Genomic DNA, 23494 nt, shown 5'->3' with positions numbered 1-23494 from the left:
GGGATGGTATTGTCATGAGGAATATGGAATGAATATATTGGGATAAGGGGACAGAATTTGAACTGGTGGCAATGGGCTGTGACATCAAAGCACAATTGCAATGATAAGTGATGGACTGGGAATATTGGGAAAGAAGAATTCAGGGCTTGTTGGAATTATCCTGGGCATCACTCTGTACATTTCTGTTCCCACCAAACTCTAAGATCTGTAGTTATTGAAAAAGATGACTGGAAATCCATTCATGCATAAAAAAGCACATTGCTATTTTGCTTCTGGACTTATTATTAATCGTGTTTATTTTGCTTTGTAAGTATTATGACCGAAATTATTATTTTCTCGAATTTATATTTGCCTAGTGGGCAAATAGTGAGGAGTAGGAGGAGTAACGTGTCATCGTAGAAAATACAAGAGAGGCTTGTGTTCATTAGTTGTTGAAGTGAATCAGTTTACTGGAGAGAAGCTGCCTACAAGCCCTAAGTACGGTTCCTTTAAACGGATACGTGGGGTTGGTTGGGTTTTGCCGCCAGTTGTGGCGCCTCGGGCAAGCTGTGAAGCAGCGAACTGCGTTTCCTAGTGTTGTTTGTCCCGACAGAGTGCGAGAGGCAGGTGTAACGACAGGAGATCGGGCTCAGCCGCAGCCGCAGCGACAGGAGGCGAAGCGCAAGTCTTCAGAGACATCTATTGCTTGCCCGCTAAAGGCAATGAGGGAGCCAAGCTTGGACTGTAATCCGTCTGAGAGACTTTGAGAGTATATTTCAAGCTGTTCTTTTTGGTCTTGCTCAAATTAACAGGTGAGAATTAGACTTTTGTTTTAAAAATGTGGAGTTGTTTTTTTACTACGAGATAGCCCATATGTTGTCTTGAGTTATTTTGATGGTTGACTTTCCATTTTGCGAGTTTATACAGTGCAAGGAAGATGACTCCACTTCTATTTATTAAATCGGTAATCAGTTGATGTGCATAGTTTTTTTTAAATCCTCAGTCAAAAGGCAAGAATAGGACAACATGCCACAGTATTTTTTTACAGGATGTCTGCTCTAGTAGTTATAAAACAGACACTGAGAAATATGTCTTTTAGTTTGAAGTTTGTATTTGTTTTTAAGAAACATTGAATGGTGAACTAATGATTTCTGAATGTTCAGATTCAATTGAGGGAGTTACCCTGAACTTGCGGTGGGTGGAAGATTTTTTTAATTCACTAACACCAGGTGTTGCCATTTAACGGTTGTGTGCATTTTGTTTGTCTTAAAGTTCTAATTACAGAGGCAGAACTTACAATAGAGTTCAGAGTTTGCTTTGCAGCCTGTGTCTGTATCTGGTCTGCCCACTCAGTTGGCGTCAGTAATAGCTGGATCCACCACTTGCATTTAATCATAACTTTTTTTTATATTTCCTTCCAGTTTGCTGTCCAAAAATAGTCTGCAAGTGTTGTCCCTTTCTGAATGGCCAAGCTTTCTTTAAACAAAGACACCAGCAGCATCAAAGCAGCCAGTGGTCCATAAATACAGCTTCAAAGAACTTTGCTTTAATCTTCATCTTTCAGTATTCCCTGTCCACATTCTGTCATGGACGATGAATTGCAGATTGTAATTCCAATCTCAGTATTCAGATTCTCAGAGGAAACATTTCCAACTTTCTGTTTGTGTCTTTTATGATGTTGTTTTGGAAGAGCTCCATTTGGTATCCAATATTATTTGACTCCAATTACTTATTATGACTCCATGTGTGATTACTTCTATCTGCACTCAGCTTTCGGTCATATAACTATACTCGACATAGTTTCTGACATTACTCCAGAATGTCAATAATCAGCATTGAATCTGTTACTGCAGCATGTCATGTGATTATAAAGCATCACTTAGCATAAGATTATACTTTGTACAATGCCTTTCATACCCCTACAGTTAATGAAGTACTTTTGAAATGCAGACATGGTTGCAGAAAACGTACCAACCAACTTAAGCACAAGGTCCCAAAAACATTGAATGATAATGACCATGCATCTAACATGGCAGATTTTCCATCCTGACACCGGTGTTAATACTTATCCAGGTATACCAGAAGATATACCAGTTTCTAGCAATGGAATCAATCTAGGAGGATAGCAGTATCTTCCACCCAGCCTCTGGTCTCTTCACAGAGTCTGACAAGGTGAGGGATCTTCTGCGGGCTTCCAGTTATCTCTTAGTTCTTCCAGCAGAGAAGGATACCATTCAGTCCTCAGATTCATACCAGCTCCCAAGCAGGGCAGTCCTCTCAGTCCAGTTCCCCTTATTTCCCCATGCCCCACAACCTATTCTTTCTCCCAAGCCGGTCAACTTTTTGATTGTTTGCCACTTGCGTATGTTGAAGAGTAATTTACAGTAGTCATTTGAACTGCCAGCAACCTCTTTGGGATGTGTGAGGAAAAACAAAGCAACTAGGGGTGAAACTCACACATTCATGGGAGACACAAGAGACTGCAGTTCATGAGAGAATGTACAAACACCAGAGGCATCACCTGAGGCCAGAATCGAACCTGGATCCCTGAAGCTGTGAGGCAGCAGTGCTGTCTGCTGAATCACTGTGCTGCTGGGAATCTTGCCTGCTGAGCCTTTGCTGAGTGAAACCTGGTGAGGGAATGGCAAGTCCCATTCAGATGAATTGGTGACATCAAGTCCCAGGAGAAGACTTGGTAGATGCGTTTTTATTATTTATTTGTTTATTTTAGTGATTTTAAAATGTTGCTTTGTTGTGTGTGAATTTGATTTTAATTTTTTGAAATATGGAGAAAACATATATGAAAAAATAATATTTTACTATTATCAACATTGTTATCTTCTACGTGTCAGTGTTGTTCAACAATGTTTACAGATATTTAATGGCATCGATGACACCAACTGCTTTGTCTGGGGGAGTGGGAGGAGAGAAGTGGTGAGGCTTCAGGGGTTCGCTGCATGCAGCTGGTTTTCTGTGCTGAGACATCCCCTACATTGCATAAAGCCAAGCTGAAGGGATCAGAGCCAGGATCCCAGCAGAAGGCTGTGTTGGAGACCACACTGGGACTGATTGCATGGTCCAAAGCAGACTGTCAGTGAATTTGGGCCCACGGGATGTATTGGTGATTCAAAAGCAAAATACTACTGATGCTGTAAATACTCAGCAGGTCAGGCACCAGCAGTGAAGGGAGGAAGAGAGTTAACGTTTTGGATTGATGAACTTTTGCGTGTTTAGGATGTTGTTCAAGGGATAAATGTTGGCCAGGAGACTGGAGAAATCCCCTCTTAGAAGAAATGATGCCATTTGGATTTTAGTCTTATCCAAGACCACACCTCGAACTTCCTTGGAATTGGACAGAAATATTAGCCCAAGCTTGTTATTGCAGTCTCTGAAGTGTGATTTGAACCCATGAATTTCTGGCTCAGAGGTAAGATTGCAATTCACTGAGCCACATCTGGTGCCATAGTTTTCCCTTCTTTCATTTATTCTGGCTCCAAAATAACATTTGTGTTTTCCACACACAATGTGTACGTTGGATAGTTAGTAATCATAATGGATGAGCCTAACTCTTCACAGCAGTTACATTTCTTTCCAATTTGATGAGTGGAATTTTACAGAAATTTAATTTCCCCTTAATTCTCTTTGAAGAGATCAAGTGTGTCATCAAGAGTCACAAAATCAAAAGTGCATTTATTGTTAGTCTGAGTTGTGTGCTTTATAGTATCTAATACAACAGAATCATGTTATTCTGAGGGTCAGCCTTGGTCTGTTCTCCCTCTTGAGTGCAAGATATCCTCTGCTGTGGAAGCAAAGAGAGATGCCAATGACTTGTTATTATCTGAACTTGTAAGACTTTCTTTACTTACCAGGTTCCTAACTGAGAATGGGGTCATGCTCTCTGTGGGAAAAGGAAGCCAATGTTTTTGAGCTTGGTAGAAATCATGCATGTTTGTGATAAGTAATGCAAGGAATTCCTGTGCCCTTGGGCATCAATAGTCTGTCCCTTGAAGCCCAAATTATCTGCCCTTATTTGTTGTTGTTTGTCCTCTTTCTAATTTAGTGGTGAGACAAGTTTGGAAAGGTCTTTATTTAACATTGCTGAACAAATGCAAAGGAAGGACATGGAAAAGTGTCCACAATAAAAATGAGATATCACAAAATATGGAACGTGGACTTAACTCCATGGCATTCCCCCTTCCAAGGCTTCAGTGAAAATCAGGGGAGGTAGTCCCATTTGCATAGTTATGTGCCTCTGAGCTGACATAGTTTGTTTTATAGGGCTCATCATGACAAAAACTTAGGCGGCCCAAAAACTAGCTGAGAACTTGTGGGCAGCATGGTGGTACAGCTGGTAGCCCAACTGCTTCACAGCTCTTCTGACCAGGTTCAATCCTGACCTTGGGTGCTGCCTATATGTTTGCACGTTCTCCCTGTGACCAAGTGATTTCCTCTGTATGCTCTAGTTTCTGCCCGCATCTCAAACACACGCAGGTTAATTGGTCACTGTAAATTGCCTCTAGTGTGTATGTGAGTGGTAGAATCTGGGGGAGTTGGTGGGAATAATGGGAGAACAGGTTACAGGGAAATTTGTGGGGAATAGGATTGCTCTGTGAACTGGCATTGACTTGATGGGCCAAATAGCCTCTTTCTCTGTTATACAGAAATATGATTTGCTTTAACTATTTGTCCTGATTCATGTCCATAGGGAAGGCTCGGTCTCTGCATCAGGAAATGGGGAAGGAGAGCAGCATCTCTGGGTCACATGGTGGGGTAGGGCAATGGGTGGAGCTTAAACCTCTCTTTGTCTCCTCCCTCAAGATCTTGTTTAAATTGGCCCAAGAGTTAGGGCACTTCCCAAAGAATGGTTACAGTGAAGGAGGTGGCTTTGGACCCATCAAGTCCTTTGGTGCTCTATATAAACCCAACTAGTTCCCCGCCTCCACCCTCTTCCCAGAGCCCTGCAAATATTTATTCTGCTTCCTATTGAATCTGCTTCCATTACCACCCCTGACAGTGCATTCCAGACCTTAATTGCTCACTGTGTAAGAATAAGATGTATTTTTCCTCATGGTAGTTTTGGTGCTTTTGCCAACTAACTTCATTCTCTGTGCCCTGTGTTGTGACCCTTCTGTTAATGGAAACAATATCTCTATATCTTCTCATCCATACATTTCATGATTTTAAACACCTCTATCAGACCACCTTGAAGTCTGCTCTGCTCCGAAGAGAACAGCCACAACTTCTCCAATCTATTTTCATAACTCAAGTCCTTCATCCCTGGCATCTCTTCTACACCTCTCCCTCATATCCTAATATGTTGTTATGTTGCTCAGAGTGAAGTTTTGTTTGTTAGTCTTCTCAAGATAATTTTCAGTGGTAATAGGAATGCAAACGTACGTTGTTGCTAGGTGGTGCTGTACATCTTTGACCCTTTTAAGTTATAAATTGGATTTTTATGCAAATGAAAGATGCCCATCCACAGATGCAGCTTTTTAACTGAGCTTCATCCACACACAAAATCCCAGCCCATTTCATTGTGTTGCCAAGCACTGCACTTAAATTTGAAATTGGGCAGGGCCCAGTCAGCAGGCTTTGTTATGTGGTTTCTACTTGTTTCAAAATGTTTGCTTTGTGATGATGATGCCTTTGTGAACTGACTTTTGCTCATCAGGCTACCAGATGAATTTGTTTCCAAGTTGAAGATAGTAGGCAGACTTGTGACTACTACATTGATCAGATGAATATAGGCTTTTTTTTGGTGCTTTCCAAAAATCCCAATGTACTTGTGAGCTGGATCACATGGTTCCATTTGAAGAAAACTGGATGTATTTAATAGTGTTCTATTTTAAAACAATAGCAGCAACACTGGCTCATCTCATCACTGTTTACAAAAAGGTTTCTGCCATTGTCTGCATGACCCCAGTCACTTACTTCTAGGTAATTCATTATACTTGAGGCACAGTTAAATGTTAGTGATCCATTGTAATGTACCATTTGCTATCTTATTTCTTTAGGTCATGCACAAGACAAATTGATATGAAACAGAAATGAACATGGTGTAGCTTGCATTGGAGCATTCAAGCCATTAAAATGGAATATTCAAATAAGTTGGATGGTGAGTTGATTCTGTCTTTAAACTTGGTTTGTTTTTTGTTCCCATTTGCTTGAAGGTGATCTAAGTTCTCTGGATCAGAGATCCTTAAGATAAAGGGGAGTATTGTTACTGCTGTACACTCATTTAACCAGAATTATCTCTGTTGCAGATTAAAACTAACCTTTGTAAATATCTATAAATTTATAATATAAAATATTAAAATGTAAGGGAAAGAGTATTTGACAAGGTCTAATCCATGCTGATGAATCCAAATCTAATGTTACATCACAGAAAAAGAATAGGCAAGAAAAGGTCAGTTGGTCTCTAGAGCTTGCTTCTTGAGATGTGATGTCTAGAACATTGTAACTAAATACTTCTTCCCTTCTGGTGCCACCAGCCCTCTCCTGCCGCCCCATGTCCTCTTGCCTTGCAAAATCCCACAATCTGCCTAGCCATTTGAACTAGTCTGTAGAAGTCCTTTCTGACCCTCTCGAACAATCAGGAATGTGCAGGGAGTCACTTGAACTAAGTGTTGTCTACCAAGACCCTCGCCTTCCATGCAAAGTGATTCCCAATTGGGTTCTACCTTGACATTTTTCTGATGTCCCTTCATAGTAGTCAGTGTTCAGACTCCATTTTATGACAATAATCTTTCCATATTTTTAATTTTGGCATGGTTTATTGATAAATGACAGGATATTATGGTTGACATTTTGCAAGATGTGGCATTTTGTTTAATGTTTCCTGGTTCTGCTCTTACTATTTTCCAGAAGTGGACTTGGCTTGGGACAACCTTCAAGAGGCCAAATCAGTGGTGAGTTTGCTGTCTCAGTCTATGATGTGATACATCATTGGAAGAATTCTGTCTCACACATAGGAAATGTGGGGGATATGTTTCTGTCCATGTCCTGCTGGAGTGGACCTCCTGCCCTGTATAGGAGCTGTCCACTTCACTTTCCACTGATTTTTTTCATTGTGATGAATTCCAGGTACTTCATTATGAATCACCTCTGGCTGTGGAAGAAATATCAGTGCCTTAGTATGACAAAAATGCAATCTCGTCCAACCTTTTAATTAATGCCTTTTACAGTATTAAATGTTGAAACAAAATAATTCCATTGTCAGGGAAAAGAGCAAGGGACTGAGACTAATTGACAGCTCTTTTAAAAAAAAGTAGCTGAGGCATGCAGGACCAAGCTAGGGTGAAAACTACATTTACCCCTCAAATTATTTGTATGAAATAATAATAAACTAATAAAATTCATATAGATTTGGAAAAAGATCTTTTTTTGAGGAAACCTCTTTGCTTAATTGGACTCAAATGACATTGGAAAACTCTCTTGGTTGCTGTGTATAGATACATGCAAAGCATTTGACAAAGATTTACATACTAGGCAATTAGTAAGTTCAAGTACATGGGAAATTCAGGATATGGGGCAGGCATGGTAGTGTGGCTGGTAGCGTAATGCTATTACATTGTCAGAGACCTGGGTTCAATTCCGGCCGCTGTCTGCAAGGAGTTTGTATGTTCTCCCCGTGACTGCGTGGGTTTCCTCCCACATTCCAAAGATGTGCGGGTTAGGAAGTTGTGGGCATGCTATGTTGGCACCGGAAGTGTGGGGATACTTGCGGGCTGCCCCTAGAACACTCTACACAAAGATGCATTTCACTGTGAGTTTTGATGTACATGTGACTAATAAAGATCTTAATCTTAACATGTTTTGAGAATATTAGGAAATTGGTTAAGAGGATTGCTTTAGGAACTGACGTTGAAGGCACAACTGTCTACTAATGTGTGTAGGCGCCTTGAATTCAAAAACTAAAGTGAAAATTCATATTTGAAAATAATGCAAAACCAGGAGAATCAATTGGTTCCAGGATAAGAACACTACTTGCTCTTACCTATGTTGAGTCCTGCTTTGGCAATGTTTCAGTTTTAAAATTCTCTTTCTTGATTTCATATCTCCCCTTGGCCATTCCCCTCTCCCCTCTGTAACCTCCTTTAGCCTGTGGACCATCTGGGGTCTCTGCACTTCTCCAATTCTGGCCACTCGTGCATCCTTAATTTTAATGACTGTACTGTTGGATGCTGTACTCTCAGCTGCCAGGGCCTCGAGCTCTGGACTTCCCTCCATGCTATTTTATGGTGCTCTTGTCTCTTTATCCACGCATTATGCCATATAATGAGGTCTGCTGTCAATTATATTGGGTAATGTTCCTGTGAAGCAATGCAGAATGGGTTATCACCCTAATGGTGCAGTAATCCAGCTGCAGATGAACTAGAGCTCAATGCAACTGCACTGTAGCATCCAACCCTCTGTATCCCTGCTCAGCTGGGAGTAAATAGGGAGCACAGGAATGGTTGGATGTAATAGCCATTTGGGTAGTTTTACTTGTTGCTTTCAAACTATATCATGTTTAAACTTGGAAAAAATTAGGAGCGGTACTGTTGATCCTTCGCTTAAATTTGAAGATATTTGGAGTCCATTTATTCAATATTTTCACACGATGTAGATCCCCTTTCAATAACTTTCCAATTTGGAGGAACGGAGTTGACGGCATAATATTGCTCTGTTTCTACTGAGAAATTTTAGCCCAGTTTTTTTTCTTTTTTTTGTTGTTTGTTTTTTTTTGACATTTTCTTTAGTTTATATTGTTTACAATTTTTCTTATTGATTTAGGTTTTTAAAAAAAATTTATATAATAAATCTTTTTCTTTCTTTTCTTTTATATTATATTCATTTACTAAGAGATCGTTGGATCGACAGTTTGTTTTAATATTTTATTGTTCTTTATGATTATCTATGCTATGATTGTTCTCCTGATTTCTTTGTATTACATGTATAAACATTGATGCTATATATCAATCTGTATTAATTTGAAAACTAAGAAAAAGATTGAAAAAGAAAGAAAGGAAGTTTTACTTGTTGCAAAGGTCCACTCTTCTTGTTCAGCGAGTGAAATATTTGTTATGTGATCAAGGTGAAATCAACACAGCCCTAACTAGTGCCTCAAAACATTGTTACTATTGCAAATAATCTATCAGGTACATTTAATGAGGTATGTATTATGTAAAGTCAGAAAGATTCAAAAGGCTTGGGCTGGGACCTTTATACTCCTGTTACAGTCCATTGATTGCTCCAAGTTAATTGAATATGAACATGACTGGGCTTGCTCAGTTTTCTATACTTTTATTTCCTTGGCAGAAGATGCAACAATTACTTGCCAGAACTGTTGAAACTCGATTACTGTGCAATAGATGAACATCTCCCAGGTTATCGCTAGGTGCTAAGAGTGAGATTATTCGTACAGATTTTCTTTTATTTCCCCACCATCTTACAGATTCCACTGACAGTAGCTTCCCAGGTCTCCCATGTCGGAGATTCTGAATGTTGGTGGGCTGTTTGACTAGGGGCCATTGTGGGAAAGCCAGATTGCCAACACTGAGCTCTCCCCCTCATTAGACACCAGTCAGATGCTGGATGTACAGTTAATTCATTTTAATTTTTTTCTCCCTTGACTCTATAGCAATAGGACCAAAGCTGATGTTGATGAACTGGATTACATAGAATTACAAAGAAACAGCTCTGAGTTGATACCTGACATGAATCTATGCCCATTTTCCCTTCAGCTAACCCTATCAGCATGTCCTTCAGTTCCTGTCTCTGTCATGCACATCCAGTTCACCCTTAAGTGCACCTGTGCCACTTGCTGCTACTATTCCAAGTCTGTACTGTTATCACTATCAGGGTAAATAAGTGTCTTCTGAATTACCCATTGAATTTCTTGTTGATTCTATCCCTGTTTCTGGTTTCCTCCAATAGAGGAAACTGTCCTCTGTGTTTGTCCTGGGAATTGAATCACATGGTTCAATAATCACAAGCAAGTGTGTTCACCCAGTGTTCACCTGATATTTGATTTATAGTTTAACTTTTATGAATAGTTATATTATGATAAAAGCATTTGAATCCATGGTCAGTGCAGTTATAGATCATAAGAATACTATATGCAGAAAAACTACTTTAACTCGTGAGAAATCCGGCACAAGGGTGCACAATTATAAAATCCAGCTTGGCTACTTTGGAGAGAAATTAGAAAGCGTGTGTCATGCAAAGGGGAATTGCCAATTCTGAAATTTGCTTCCAAAAGGCCTCTGGTCAATGTATTCATCAAAATTGTCAAGACCTCGATTTTTTTGTTGAGTTTGGGTTTCGTTGCAAAGGCAGTGAGTGGATTTGATGTTCAGGTCCACAATCTAATTGCAAAAGACAAACTGCTGGAGGAACTCAGCAGGTCAGGCAGCATCTGTGGAGGCAGAGGGACGGTTGACATCAGGTCGAGATGTCGATCATCCCTCTGACTTGACCCGAAACGTTGACCACCCCTTTGCCTCTACAGATGCTGCCTGACCTACTGAGTTCCTCCAGCATTTTGTTTTTGGCTTCAGATGACAGCATTTGCAGACTTCTGTGTCTGCAATCTAATTGAGTGGCAGAACAGGATTGAAGGGCTGAGTTCCTGTGTTGCACTGCTGATAACGATAAGGCCTCTACCTTTAATTCACCTTTTTTTCTTGGTCCTTATGTCATGAATAGTTTCATCCACCTCGTGGCCAGCACTAGCAGAAGGTGAGAATGAAATATCATTTGTTGGAATGATTCTTTCTGACAGAATTACGGAGAATGGCTGCACAAACAGTCATATAATTGGCACTTGTGCTGTTTTCCTTGGGTGTCTGCAACTCATCTGTTGAGGTGATAGTTGATATGCATAAATTTGCCCTCCCCCACCACATCAAACATGAACCCAGTGTTGTTTGGATATTTCAGGTACGCACTAATTGTATTAGCAAACACCTTTCCTTTCCACCTGGTATTTCACATGGCTGCAGCTCTGGGAGAATCTAGTTAATTTTTTATGGGCCAGTCAAGACTTGCCTATTCCTTGTGGCCCTTGTTGCTGCTTGTAAATTGAGTTGAATTAATTTGAAAGATGCAAAAAGAGGCTCTTTCCTCACTCCTTATGCCAGAAGATCACATGAGCAATAATCAAAAGATTTGACTATCGCCAGCTTCAAACCCGAGCCTCTAGTTTCACTCTGACTTAGTGCCCTCACTCCATTTTTAAAATGCTCGTTTTTGAGTCCCTCCTTGGCCTTGCCCCTCCTCAACTCTGTAAACTTTTCTAGCATTATTTCAGTGCTCCTCTAATTTTGGTTTCATCTACATCCCTGATTTTAACTACTGCAGCAGTGGGTTCAACTCCCTCAATCCCAGGCTCTGGAATTCCCTCCTTAACATTCTCCACCTTTGTATTTCTCTCTGCTTCTTTAAGGAACTCCTGAAAATCTGCCCCTTTTTTGTTTGGTTATTTGTTCGAACATCACACCCCACAATGTGTCACATTTGGCTTGATAATTTCTCCTGTGTAGAAGTTTGGACATTTTACTGTTTCAAAGACCAGTTATTAAAGGCAAGATACACATTTGTGTAACCCATTCTCATTTTACAGAGTCCTAGAGATGATGTTTCTGAGATTATTTGCAGTTGTTGTGCATGTCCTTGTATCATGTGCTGCAGTTTGTCTTTTAAGTCACCTGTTGTTCTGGTTTGAACCTTTAGCATATCTTATTACTTGTCTTGTAATTTTTTTTCTGGCATTTTATCTTTTGGTGTTGTTCCCTTTCATGATGTTGTAATTATTGACAACATTTCCGGTTAGCAGGTGAGCTCCTTCACTCCAGTACCGCCCATTCCCACCCCTTCAAAGCTGGAGGTGTTCGTTCAGCTTTACAACTCAATAAAAATGAGATGCATTCTTTTGAACAGTCTCACTGGCCTGAATGGATCAGGTTTACTTGTTAACTTAGAGCTGCTTTGTTCTATCTTCTTGTGCAAATCTGATTTTTTTTTTGAGTGAAGGGTTTTGTTCAGTTTTTGGATGTGTCTGGAAATCTGAATTTATTTCATTAGTCACTTCTAAACTCAAAAGATCTGCAGATGTAATGTAGTAACAGATCTGCCTCCTTTCACTAATGGTCTGCACCACTAACTACTCTCAAATTTTCTTGTGCATTTTTCCATAGTAACAAGGGTTCTTATGGATGTAAGAGACTGGAGCAGGAGTAGGCCAGTTGGCCCTCAAGCCTGCTGCACCATTCAATAAGATCATCGCTGATCCAATCTTGACCCCAGCACCATTTTCCCTCTCTCTTCCCTTGTCATTTAGGTGTCTTTCAATCACTGCCCTTGAGTATATTCAATGTCTTTGCTTCCATGGCTGACTTGGGTAGAGAATTCCAAAGGTTAATGACCCTCTGAGAGAAGACGCTTCTCCTTGTCCTCATCTGAAATAGGTGACCCCTTACTCCAAAACAATGTCCCGCGGTTCTAGATACCTCCACTAGGGTATCACGAGGGTACTATAGGGTTGTAATTGCACCATCCCAACAGTGGGCAAGTAGGCAATTATTTTCTCCTGATGGGCAGGGAAAAATCACCTGTATTTATGTTTGAATGTCTTAACTTCATCCCTTCTTCTCTCCTTCTCCATCACTGGCCATTGGCAGGATGGTAAAAATATAACATGGGTTTGTATTGACTGTTCTATTAAAAAGGTGGGCATAGGTTTTACAAATGAAAAAACGGAAGTTACTCCCGTATACCTTGATCCAATTAAACTTCTTTTTTCTAATCTCACTTCACAGCTGAAGACCACACTTAATCATTATGTATAACACCTCAGGGATTGATTAATTCTAATTGAAATGGTTTCACTCTTCAAAAGTACACTTGAGTGTTAGATTGGGATTAACTATTCCCTTTTGGCATTTTACATAACGCAGCAATTAAATTTATGGCACGTGATTGTTCATTGTAGTTGAAGGGGACAGCAAGGCACAGAACAAAGTCTGTTCTTTAGTTAGTGGGGGTGCAATCACATTCTTAACAGATAAATAAGGAGAAAACAATACTTAAAGAATAATGACAATGTCCTTCAACATCCTAGATTGTTTCAATCTTTTCTAATTTCTGCTAGTTCCATAACAGAGCCAGAATCCAGTAACGCAGCTATTCAAGTTGATTTAACGTGATTCTAACATTGTCTTCTGGAAGCAGGCATCTTGGCGGTCTTAAGAAGATGTGGTACCATTGTAATGAACGTGAAATGCAGATAAATTAGGCTATCCCTTTATTGGTAAGAATGCCTACTGTTGTAGTATCTGGTGCCTCAAGCATTTCAAGGTCAGATGGAGGTTGACCACATTGCAGGCTTGTAAGAAGCGCAAACACATTTTATGACTGGATTTATCCAGAGCCCATAGACTGTGACAGTAAAAGGGTTAAACAAGCTACTGATGAAACATAACATAAATCCTGAGGAGCTACTTGGCACATCTGATTTTGGAATTAACTAATTTGGCTGACACGTTTCTTAAAGAATAAGACCAAGAACTGTATAGACGATCATGAAAAGTTGAATAAAGGGATTGCGAATCTTGTGATTTCACATGCATAGTTGTGCCTTGCAGAAATTTGCTTGTTTGCTTTTTAGGAGGCAATGCAGTCGATGTTCACTTTGTGTGCTGATATAAAATGGGTTCGAGGAAGTTCACAGATCATTAAAGTCAATTGAATTGTAAGTGAGGAGAGAAATCAAAATGACTCCCCAGTGTTAAATTATCATGTAAAATCAATATCGATATAGTTTTTTTTGGCACGGCAGCACTCTGATAATCCAGCATGTTGGGATTCTTGTGTATGGGACTAGCAGATTTTCCAGACCATGGGATATTATTCCTCTTAATAGCACAACGTACTTTAATTCACTACTTATTAATGTTACACGGTATCATAATAAATTTTCCAGTGAACCCAGTAAGTTTGAAGGGAACATGGGAAATGGGGTATTGGTGAGTAGGAGGGGAGGCCAGGAACCTGGGCCCTAGTGAGTTGGAAGGGAGCGTGGCAAACATCACTTGGTGAATCAGAAGCTGAATCGTCAGGATTTCTGAATAGTCAGATAGTGGATTATTGGAGTTTAACTGCTGCTCTTTCTTGTTATTGTGAGGATTAAGTACGTGGCTCTTGAGTTCTTGAACTGTCTTGACAATTTCTAGTTACAACAGATTGAAAACAAGTTGAACTCTGAAGAGGATGACTGTCTTCCTGAGCCAAGCATTCGAAAGTGCTTACAGTCTGAGGCACTTGGTGAGTTAGTGATTCATATTTCTCTGGAGTTGACACAACACAGTAGAGGCTACTTAGCTCATCGTGTCTATTCAGCTCTTTGGGATTAACTTGACAACCGTTCCTCTGCGGGATTTTCCCCTTCGATTCTTCCCTTTTAAGAATTAATCCAATTCCCTTTATTATTAAATCTTCTTCTTTCACCCTTTCAAGTAGCACATGCCACATCAAAGCAATTTGCTGTTTTTTTTAATATCACAATATGGATGACTCTAATCCGACTTTTGAAATGGTCAGACAAGCCAAATCGCTCAAGGGAAATTAGGAAAGGGCAATAAATACTGTAATTGGCCAGTGATCCCTATGTACAGTGAGTCATCAGTAATGAGCAGTGTGGCTGGTACAAGTGGTTTGAAGCTACTGAAACTTGCTGGAGGTGAAGTGGGGGCTTCCATGACCTTGGATACCAGAAGCTGAAGTGTAAATAGTTGCTGTTGCCAATTGTATGCCAAAATATAATGATATATCTACTTTTTAAAGGGAAAGAATTGGACAGTGGCCAGGGGTGGTGGTTGTTGACTACTGGTGTGGTGGTGGTACTTGGTTGATATAGACTTCTTTATCAGAAGTGGGCCTGAAAGGGTCAAATTGTGAGGATAGATTGCATAAACTGAGAGGCACAGGTAGCAGAAGGTCAAGTCTAGCTGTATGAAGTTTACATGTTCTCACTGTTACCATGTGAGTTTCCTCCAGTTGCTCAACTTTACTGCCATATCCCAAAGGCGTATAGGTTCATAGGTCATTTAGCCATTGTAAATGGCTCTTAGTGCAGGTGGGTGATAGAATTGTTGAGTGTGTGGGGAGAATAGGTTACAGGGAAAATTAGTGGAGGAATAGGATTGCTCTGTGAGCCAGCATAGATTGAGTGGGCTGAATGGCTGCCTTTTATATTGTAAGGAAATATGGAAATGAGAAGTTCATGATTAGCGTTATCCACTGCTTAGTGTGAAACAAAGGACTGTTGCTGGCACCAGTTCTGCATTGAGGGATGGGCAAGAACATAATGGGCTGGGACATGTCCAGACTCGTTCTGGAGTCAATTCTCTGCAAACAGCTGACCTACGAAGAGGGAGCAAACATTTCTGTTTTTTTTCTTTTAAAATTTATGTGAAGGTTTGACATATGACTCAAAAGTCAGCTATTTACTCCAACTGTAGCTGCTGGCCTTGATGGCATGAATTCTATCGGAAAGTTTTTGGAATGGTTACCCTGACAATAAATGGTGTGTTGCTGTAGGATGCAGTGTACAGAATACCAGCAGCCTTTCAAATAAAGGAAGTTCACCACATCAACCAACTTCCATGACCAACAACAGACTGGACTCGCACAGGACCCTGCCTCACAACTGGACTCCTTCCTCAAGCAGGTAAACCAACCTCGGTTGTTCTCGGTGTAGCTTCAGGAATTTGGGATCCCCCCTCGCAAAATGAGAACAGTGAATGAATCTGGTGAACAAATTGAGGTTGTCACAGCATTATTAGAGGCCTTTCAGTCTCCCGGGCGTGTGCTGGTTTCAAAAGAACTACACAAGTAGTCCCAGACTCCCCGCTCTTTCTTCGTAGCTCAGCAATTTTTCTCCCCTTGGAGTGTTTCCACTATCTGCATGCACTGCTTCTTGTTCATGGGAAGTAGGTGTTGTTGACAAGACTCAAGCAAAGTAATGGATCAATAAGCAAACTGCTGGAGGAACTCAGCGGGACAGGCAGCATTTGTGGAGGCAAAGAGGTGGTCGACATTTCAGGTCGAGGCCCTGCTTCAGGACTGAGAGTGTAAAGGGGAGATAGCCAGTATGAAGAAGGGGGGGGGGCGGGGTGGTGGGAGGGGGGATGAGGGGAGCTGGCAAGTGATAGGTGGATCCAGGTGAGGAGGGGTTGATGGGCAGACGGAGTCAGGAGGGAGAGGGAAGGGTGCAAATAGTGATGGAGACTGGGAGGTGATAAGTGGAGACAACAGAGGGCTGCTGGTGATGGGAGCTGATAAGAAAGGAAGGTGATAAGTGGAACCAAATAAGGGAGGGATGTGGCCTTCTCTACATCGACCAAACAGGGCAACTGTTTTACTGAGCACCTGAGCTCTGTCTGCAGTTGCCACCTTGAGCTCCTGGTTGCAAGCCATTTTAACTCCCCTCCACATTCCCACACCGACCTGTCTGTCTTTGGCCTCTTTGCTTTTCAGGGAACTAGCAGAACAGCACCTCATATTCCACCTGGGTAGTCTACAACCCAACAGCATGAACATTGAATTCTCCGATTTCCGGTAACCTGAACCCCCTCTGTCCTTTCTCTTTCCTTCTGATCCACGCAGGCCCTCTCACACACATACTTCTTTCCAGCATCTGAAATCTCTTGTGTCTCTAAGCAAAGTAATGAGTCTGGAGTAACATAAGAGGCCACTCTGGGTAAGGACAATTTTTTTTCTCTCTAAAGAACATTCGTGAATCAGATGGGTTTTTGCAACAATCCAATAGTGTCAGTGTTTTTATTCTGTTTTATTTCAAGTGACGTACACTGTATCCTGAGGCTGGTTCTGGATTCTGCAGCCATTGGGAATGTCCTACCTACATCTAGTTTGTCTAGTCCTTGTTAGCATTTTGATTTCTATAAAATCCCCCCTAATTATTTTATACAGCAGTGAATATGAGTCTAATAACCTTATCTCTTGTATATCCCAGGAACATTTGTTGCATCTCCACCACGGTAAGGACACCCTTTCCCAGATAATAAGTCCAAAACAGAACACAAAATGCCAGATAGGGTCACACAAGGTCTTTACTCCATTTGCTGAGTATTTCCAGCACATCCTATTTTTACAGAGGATTTATCTGCTTTGATTCCAAAATCTCAAAGAAAATGTAAGCATCCAAGGTTAATTTTCACTTGATCCCTATGCTTAACAACTCCCTATGAGAGAGATCTCCAGATTTCCACCCCTCTTGTGTAAAACCATGCTCTTAGATGGCATACTTAAACAACATAGCTCTACAGAGGATGTAGTTTCACTCTGTTTACCCCCTGTAATTTTTTAAATGGTATTTTTGGAGTCTGAGTGAAAGAATTCTTTCTACTTTGAATTATAAATTTGAGAGCTTGCACTGAAGGTGGTAGCTGGAAAATTACAGCAGAATAGCAAGAGTAGAGACGGGACATTCCTTAGGTTGATGAGGGCCTATTATTGGACTAAAGCCCCCAAATGTATTGAGCCAGACTTTTAAAGAGGAAGCCTTTAAAACCTGTGGCTTGTTGTATGCTAGTCAAAAGCACAAAGGTGGGTGGGGGGGAGGGGGGCCGCGGGGAAGCAATATGATTATTTGCAGTTGAAAGTAATTTATAAATGCATTTGCATACATACACTCAGTTGCTCAAATTCCTAATTTCACCTGCTCTTCAAATTCTCAAACAGGTCAAATAACAACAGAAAATTCAATTACAAGTTGGACAATTGTGGTTCTTCAAGAAGAATGTTCTGTCATGAGAGAATAAACCCCTCCTACAATGATATTATTGACCAAGATGCTCATCTGTCTGGTGTTAGTCAGACAACAATAACCATCGAGCAAAAGTCAAGTGATAACCCATCAACTAGAGTTATCCCGACAAGATTGCAAGTGTTGGCTGATTGGGATACTTCAGAGAAAGGCTGCCATATGGCTCGTGAGCAAGATGTCTGCAGCCAATCCAACAAATATTCTGTAGAAGGAGGTCCTCCAGTTGACAATGGTGCTAATTTGGCATTTGACTGTTATAGCCAAAGGCAGATGTTACAGGAGAAGAAAAGTTCTACAGAACCTTTTATTTACTCCCTTAGTTCTCCTGGAAGTCCATTTATCCAGTGTCTGGAACTGAAAAGGAACAAATCTCCCACCAACAAATTGGACAGGCTTAAGGAACGGATAAGGGTGCAAAGGAAGCTGCAAAAAGAGGAGCAGTTTGTAAGGAATAATTCAAATCTGCCTCAAGAACAATCTATCCCATTTCTCAGGCAGAAGATCCACAAGGATGGTTCAGAGAAATGCTTGGTCAGGAAAGTGACCTGTGCGCCCCCAGCACCAGCCTACAAAGGCAAGTGACCATTTCATTGTTTCAGGGATTATCCTCACATGGACTCTTTTTATACGAGGTCCCTTTAGCCTAAGAGTGATGTCACTGAGTTGGCTGAAGCATAACCCAGGTGCTCAGTACTTGGCTATCACTTGCTCTGTTCTGGTTATTTATTTTTCTTCGGCAGTTCAGGTAGTTGATTTCATGGTAGAATATATTATTTGATTTATTGCTTTCATTGTAAATTACTCTGTTTAATTATGTTATCAGCCATTCCTGATTTGATGCTCACTAGATTCTAAAAGGACAATGAGTGTAAGGCCACTTTATCTGAATGCCTGTAGTATTTGAAACAAGGTCAGTGAACTTGTGGCACAAATCAGTACAAAAGGGTATGATTTAGTGGCCATTACAGAAACATTGTTGCAGGGTGGATATGACTGGGAATTAAATATCCAAGGAGATCAGGTAATATGGAAGGATAGGCAGGAAGGTAAAGGAGGTGAGGTAGCACTCGTAGTTAAGGATGAGATCAGGGCGATAGTGAGAGACGATATAAGATCCAAGGAGCAGGATGTTGAATCTATCTGGGTAGAGATTAGGAATAGTGAAGGGAAAATATATCACTGGTGGGAGTTGTCTATAAGCCACCAAATAATATTACAGTGGCACAGGCAATAAACCAAGAAATATCTGATACATGTAAGAATGGAATGGCAGTTGTCATGGGGGATTTTGACTTGCACATTGGGCGAATCAAATTGGCCAAGGCAGTCTTGAGGAGGACTTCATAGAATGCATTCGTGATAGCTTTCTTGAACAGCATGTTAGTGAACCTACAAGAGAACTATCTTAGATCTGGTCCTGTGCAATGAGAAAGTAAAATTAACCATTTTGTAGTTAGGGATCCTTTTGGAAAGAGTGATCATAGTATGACTGAATTTCTCATATAAATGGAGGGTGAAATAGCTCGATCTAAAACCAGTGTATTATGCCTAAACAAGGGAGACTACAACGGGATGAGGGAGGAGTTGACTAGCATAGACTGGGAACACAGGCTATATGGTGGGACAGTTGAGGAACTGTGGAAGACTTTCAAAGAGATTTTTCCAAGTGCTCAACAGAAGTATATTCCAGTTGAAAGCAAGGACAATAAGGGTGGGGAGAGCCAGCCTTGGATAACAAAGGAAATAAAGGAAAGCATCAAACTAAAAACTCGTATACAAAGTCACCAAGAGTAGTGGGAAACTGGAAGATTGGGAAAACTTTAAAAAGCAACAAAGAACCACTGAACAAGCAATAAGGAAAGGGAAGATAGATTATGAAAGTAAACTAGCACAAAATATAAAAACAGATAGTGAAAGATTTTATAATTGTATCAAGCAGATAAGAGTGGCTAAAGTGAGCGTAAGTCCCTTGGAAGACGAGAAGGGGGAATTAATGTTGGGTAATGCGGAAATGGTGGAGGCTTTGAATGACTATTTTGTGTCAGTCTTCATAGTGGAGGACACGTCTAATATGCCCAAGAGAGATGTTATGGATGTGATGGCTGGTGAGGACCTCGATACAGTCACTACCACTAAAGATGTAGTGCTGAGAAAACTACTTGGCCTAAAGGTAGCTAAGTCCCCTGGTCCTGATTGGATGCATCCCAGGGTACTTACGGTAGAAGTTATGGTTGAGGCATTTGTGATAATTTACCAAAATTGTCTGGATTCTGGGCAGGTCCCAGTGGATTGGAAGATAGCAAATGTCATGCCACTGTTTAAAAAAGGAAGTAGGCTAAAAGTAGGTGACTATAGGCCAGTTTGCTTAATGTCTGTAGTTAGGAAAATGTTTGAAGCTATCATTGAGGAAGAAATAGCAAGACATCTGGATAGAAATGGAAGGGCAGATCCTGTCTGACAAACTTACTGGAGTTCTTTGGGAGCACAATGGATAGAGGGGAACAGGTGGATGTTGTATACTTGGATTTCCAGAAGGTGTTGCAGAAGGTGCCACATAAAAGACTTACCTATAAGATAAGGATGCATGGGGTTGGGGGTAATGTATTAGTATGGATAGAGGATTGGTTAACCAATAAAAGGCAGAGAATTGGGATAAATGATTGTTTTTCTGGTTGGCAGTCAGTGGTGAGTGGGCTGCCACAGGGATCAGTGCTGGGCCCACAACTGTTCACGATATACGATAACGATTTGGAAGAGTGGACCGAGTGTACAGTTTCTAAGTTTGCTGATGACACTAAATTGAGTGGAAAAGCAAACTGTGCAGAGGATGTGGAGAGTCTGCAGAGAGATATAGATAGGTTAAGTGAGTGGGCAAGGGTCTGGCAGATGGAGTGCAATGTTGGTAAATGTGAGGTCATCCACTTTGGAAGGAAAAATAGAAGATCAGATTATTATTTAAATGGTGTTGTGCAGAGGGACTTGAGAGTGCTTGTGCATGAATCGCAAAAGGTTGGTTTGCAGGTGCAACAGGCTATCAAGAAGGCAAATGGAACGTTGGCCTTCATTGCTAGAAGGATTGAATTTAAGAGCAAGGAGGTTATGTTGCAACTGTACAGGGTACTGGTGAGGCTGCACCTGGAGTACTGATTGCAGTTCTGGTCTCCTTAATTGAGAAAAGATGTACTGGCTTTGGAGGCAGTGTAGAGGAGGTTCACCAGGTTGATTCCGAGATGAGGGGATTAGCCTATGTGGAGAGAGAGAGTTTTCTGAGACTATACTCACTGGAGTTCAGAAGAATGCGAGGGGATCTTATAGAAACATGTAAAATTATGAAAGGGATAGGTAAGATAGAGGCAGGAAAGTTGTTTTCACTGGTAGGTGAAAGTAGAACTAGGGGACATAACCTCAAGACTTGGGGAAGTAGATTTTGGATGGAGATGAGGAGGAACTGTTTTTCCCAGAGAGTAGTGAATCTGTGGAATTCTCTGCCCTGGGAAGCAGTAGAGGCTCCCTCATTAAATATATTTAAGACACAAGTAGATTTTTGCATAGTAGGGGAATTAAGGGTTATGGGGAAAAAGTAGGTAGGTGGAGTTGAGTCCACGGCCAGATCTGCCATGACCTTATTGAATGGTGGAGCAGGCTCGATGGGCCAGATGGCCTACTCCTACTCCTATTTCTTATGTTCTTATCAGTGGCATCCATGCTTTCAGTTCTTTGGTTCCTAAGCTCTGAAGTTATCTCATTAAATTTCTATTCATCTCTCTCCTTTTAGATGTTCCTTTAAATCCAAGCCTGACCAATATTCCTGGTCCTTGTATATGTGGCGTAATTTTGGATTTTTTTGTAAACTGCTGTGAATTACCTTGGGGTATGAAAATTGTTGTTCGTCTCGATGAAAGGTTTCAACCTGAGACGTTGACTGTTGACTTCCCTCCACAGATGCTGCCTGACCTACAGTGTTCCTCCAGCAGTTTGTTTTGTTTTGCTCCAGCATCTGCAGTCTTCTGTGTCTCCATGTTGTTACCTTTGAATTGATTCTGCTTGATTCAGTCTCACCTTAAAACTCAAATGTTTGCACCCTTTGATTGTACAAACAGATTATCAGGATCGGTAGTATCAATTCCTTTCATCATCTGTTGTGTGGTTCTTTACAAATGAAAATAAACTAATGTTTAGAGTGGATTCTTAACCTTTTAAGGCCTGCTTATTTGGCTGCTGTGCCCTTGCAATTCCTGATGCCAGTTGCTAAGAAATTGTGAAATAATTTGGTAATGGAGGTTAGCTGAGCAATGTTGTGTGATCCCATTGCTGGCCTCATTAGGAAAGTAACTGGAATTGGTGCCCCAGGCTTGAATGGCCTCATTTGAGAGTCTCTTGTTATTGCAATTGCTCTTGGGTGCTAATTATGACCTTATTTTTCTGTACTGTTACAGAGTGTACTAAGAAATATTTGTTTTCAAAACCAAAACATCTGAAGTGAATTATTCACTTTCTACAACAGAGGTGTAGAATTTAGTAATATTGGTGAATATCTCCTGACACTGCTTGCTGGTTTTTTTCTGTTTTACAGTGTATGTGAATGGAGAGTGTTCTATTCACTTGCTGCAATAAATTGCTGTGCATCACACATTGAATTCTCATAAATAAATGAATGTATTGTGTTGGAGCTGCACACATGCATCTATATGCATTTTTCTACGGAATTTCTCCCATTTAAAAAAAACAGAAGGAACACCATCAACTCTCTTCTGTCAATCCAATCTTGCAGTTGGAAATGTCATTCTCAAAAGTACTGCTTGAGTGACCCATAACACTGTTCTAACACTTAAAATGGCCATAATATTCCTTAGTTTTGTGTAGAACGCAAATATGAGGCTCACTACATATAAGGACTGGAATACATCCCAGATGCTGAACACAACATTTCAATCGTTCTTTTTTGTTGGGTTTAGTATGAAATAGTTGGGCAACTACAGAAAGTGGCTGGAAGAGTCAGTAATGTTCATGGGCATGTGTGAGAGAACAGTGGGAGAATGGGATAGCTCTGAGAAATGCATAGGTTCACTGGACCAAATGACTGTCTTCTATGTCATAAGGAAATATGAAATAAAAAAAGTCAAAGAAAAGCATAAAACTCAGAGAAGCAAATTAAGGCAGATGGAGTGTTGTAAGTAGTGTTCTAGCCCCAGCATATAGCTGCACATAAAAGAAGTGAAAATTAGAATGTTGTACTTTGATCTCTGATCTACATTTCCTCCGGGCTCAGCCTTTTGGCACCACGTGATCAGTGAATTTACTCTTGAGAATATGTTTAGCAATAATTTTACACTCCAGTGCTGAAGTACTATCATAAGCAGATGAGTTGGCTGGGGTGAGAGTATTGAGTAAACATGTTGAGATTTCAGGTGGACATGTGAGACCTGCACATCAGAAATTGTGGAGTAAATACATTGGGGCCAAAATAGAGTGGCACTTTATCATGGTGGGGCTTCCACCAAACCTGTGGGGGTCATAATCGCCTTCTGGAGAGGAATTGCTCTGACTGCATTTATTCTTTTTAAGGGAGCCTTTAATTTCTATCTGAGTTGACCTTAATGTGTAGAGGGCATGGAGACTGGAGATCTAGCTTAGAATCTAAGTTGGCTTCCAATAGGATATTCTGGGCAGACCCAATGGTTTCTTGCT

The 23494-nt window shown here is 40.8% G+C and overlaps 1 protein-coding gene across 1 annotated transcript; it reads left to right on the top strand.

The window, feature by feature from the left end:
* Positions 1–592: 592 nt before the first annotated feature.
* LOC127582123 (uncharacterized) lies at positions 593–18473 on the top strand. The gene is made up of 6 exons (XM_052037154.1): positions 593–791; positions 5994–6094; positions 6844–6887; positions 14193–14283; positions 15559–15688; positions 17722–18473. The coding sequence occupies exons 2-6, from the start codon at positions 6070–6072 to the stop codon at positions 18386–18388; spliced, it is 957 nt and encodes a 318-aa protein (XP_051893114.1). The 5' UTR covers positions 593–791; positions 5994–6069; the 3' UTR covers positions 18389–18473.
* Positions 18474–23494: the final 5021 nt, after the last annotated feature.

The sequence above is a fragment of the Pristis pectinata genome, chromosome 23, assembly GCF_009764475.1.
Source record: "Pristis pectinata isolate sPriPec2 chromosome 23, sPriPec2.1.pri, whole genome shotgun sequence".
NCBI classification, from domain to species: domain Eukaryota; kingdom Metazoa; phylum Chordata; class Chondrichthyes; order Rhinopristiformes; family Pristidae; genus Pristis; species Pristis pectinata.
The sequence above is the reverse complement of the archived record's forward strand: the minus strand, read 5'-3'. Positions and strand labels throughout refer to the sequence as shown.

Bases quoted from the DNA above. Each gene is read 5' to 3' on its own strand.
- LOC127582123 (XM_052037154.1), top strand. From the start codon at position 6,070: ATGGAATATTCAAATAAGTTGGATG. The intron at 6,095-6,843 runs GTGAGTTGATTC...ACTATTTTCCAG, and splicing joins ATATTCAAATAAGTTGGATG to AAGTGGACTTGGCTTGGGAC. The intron at 6,888-14,192 runs GTGAGTTTGCTG...GACAATTTCTAG, and splicing joins TTCAAGAGGCCAAATCAGTG to TTACAACAGATTGAAAACAA.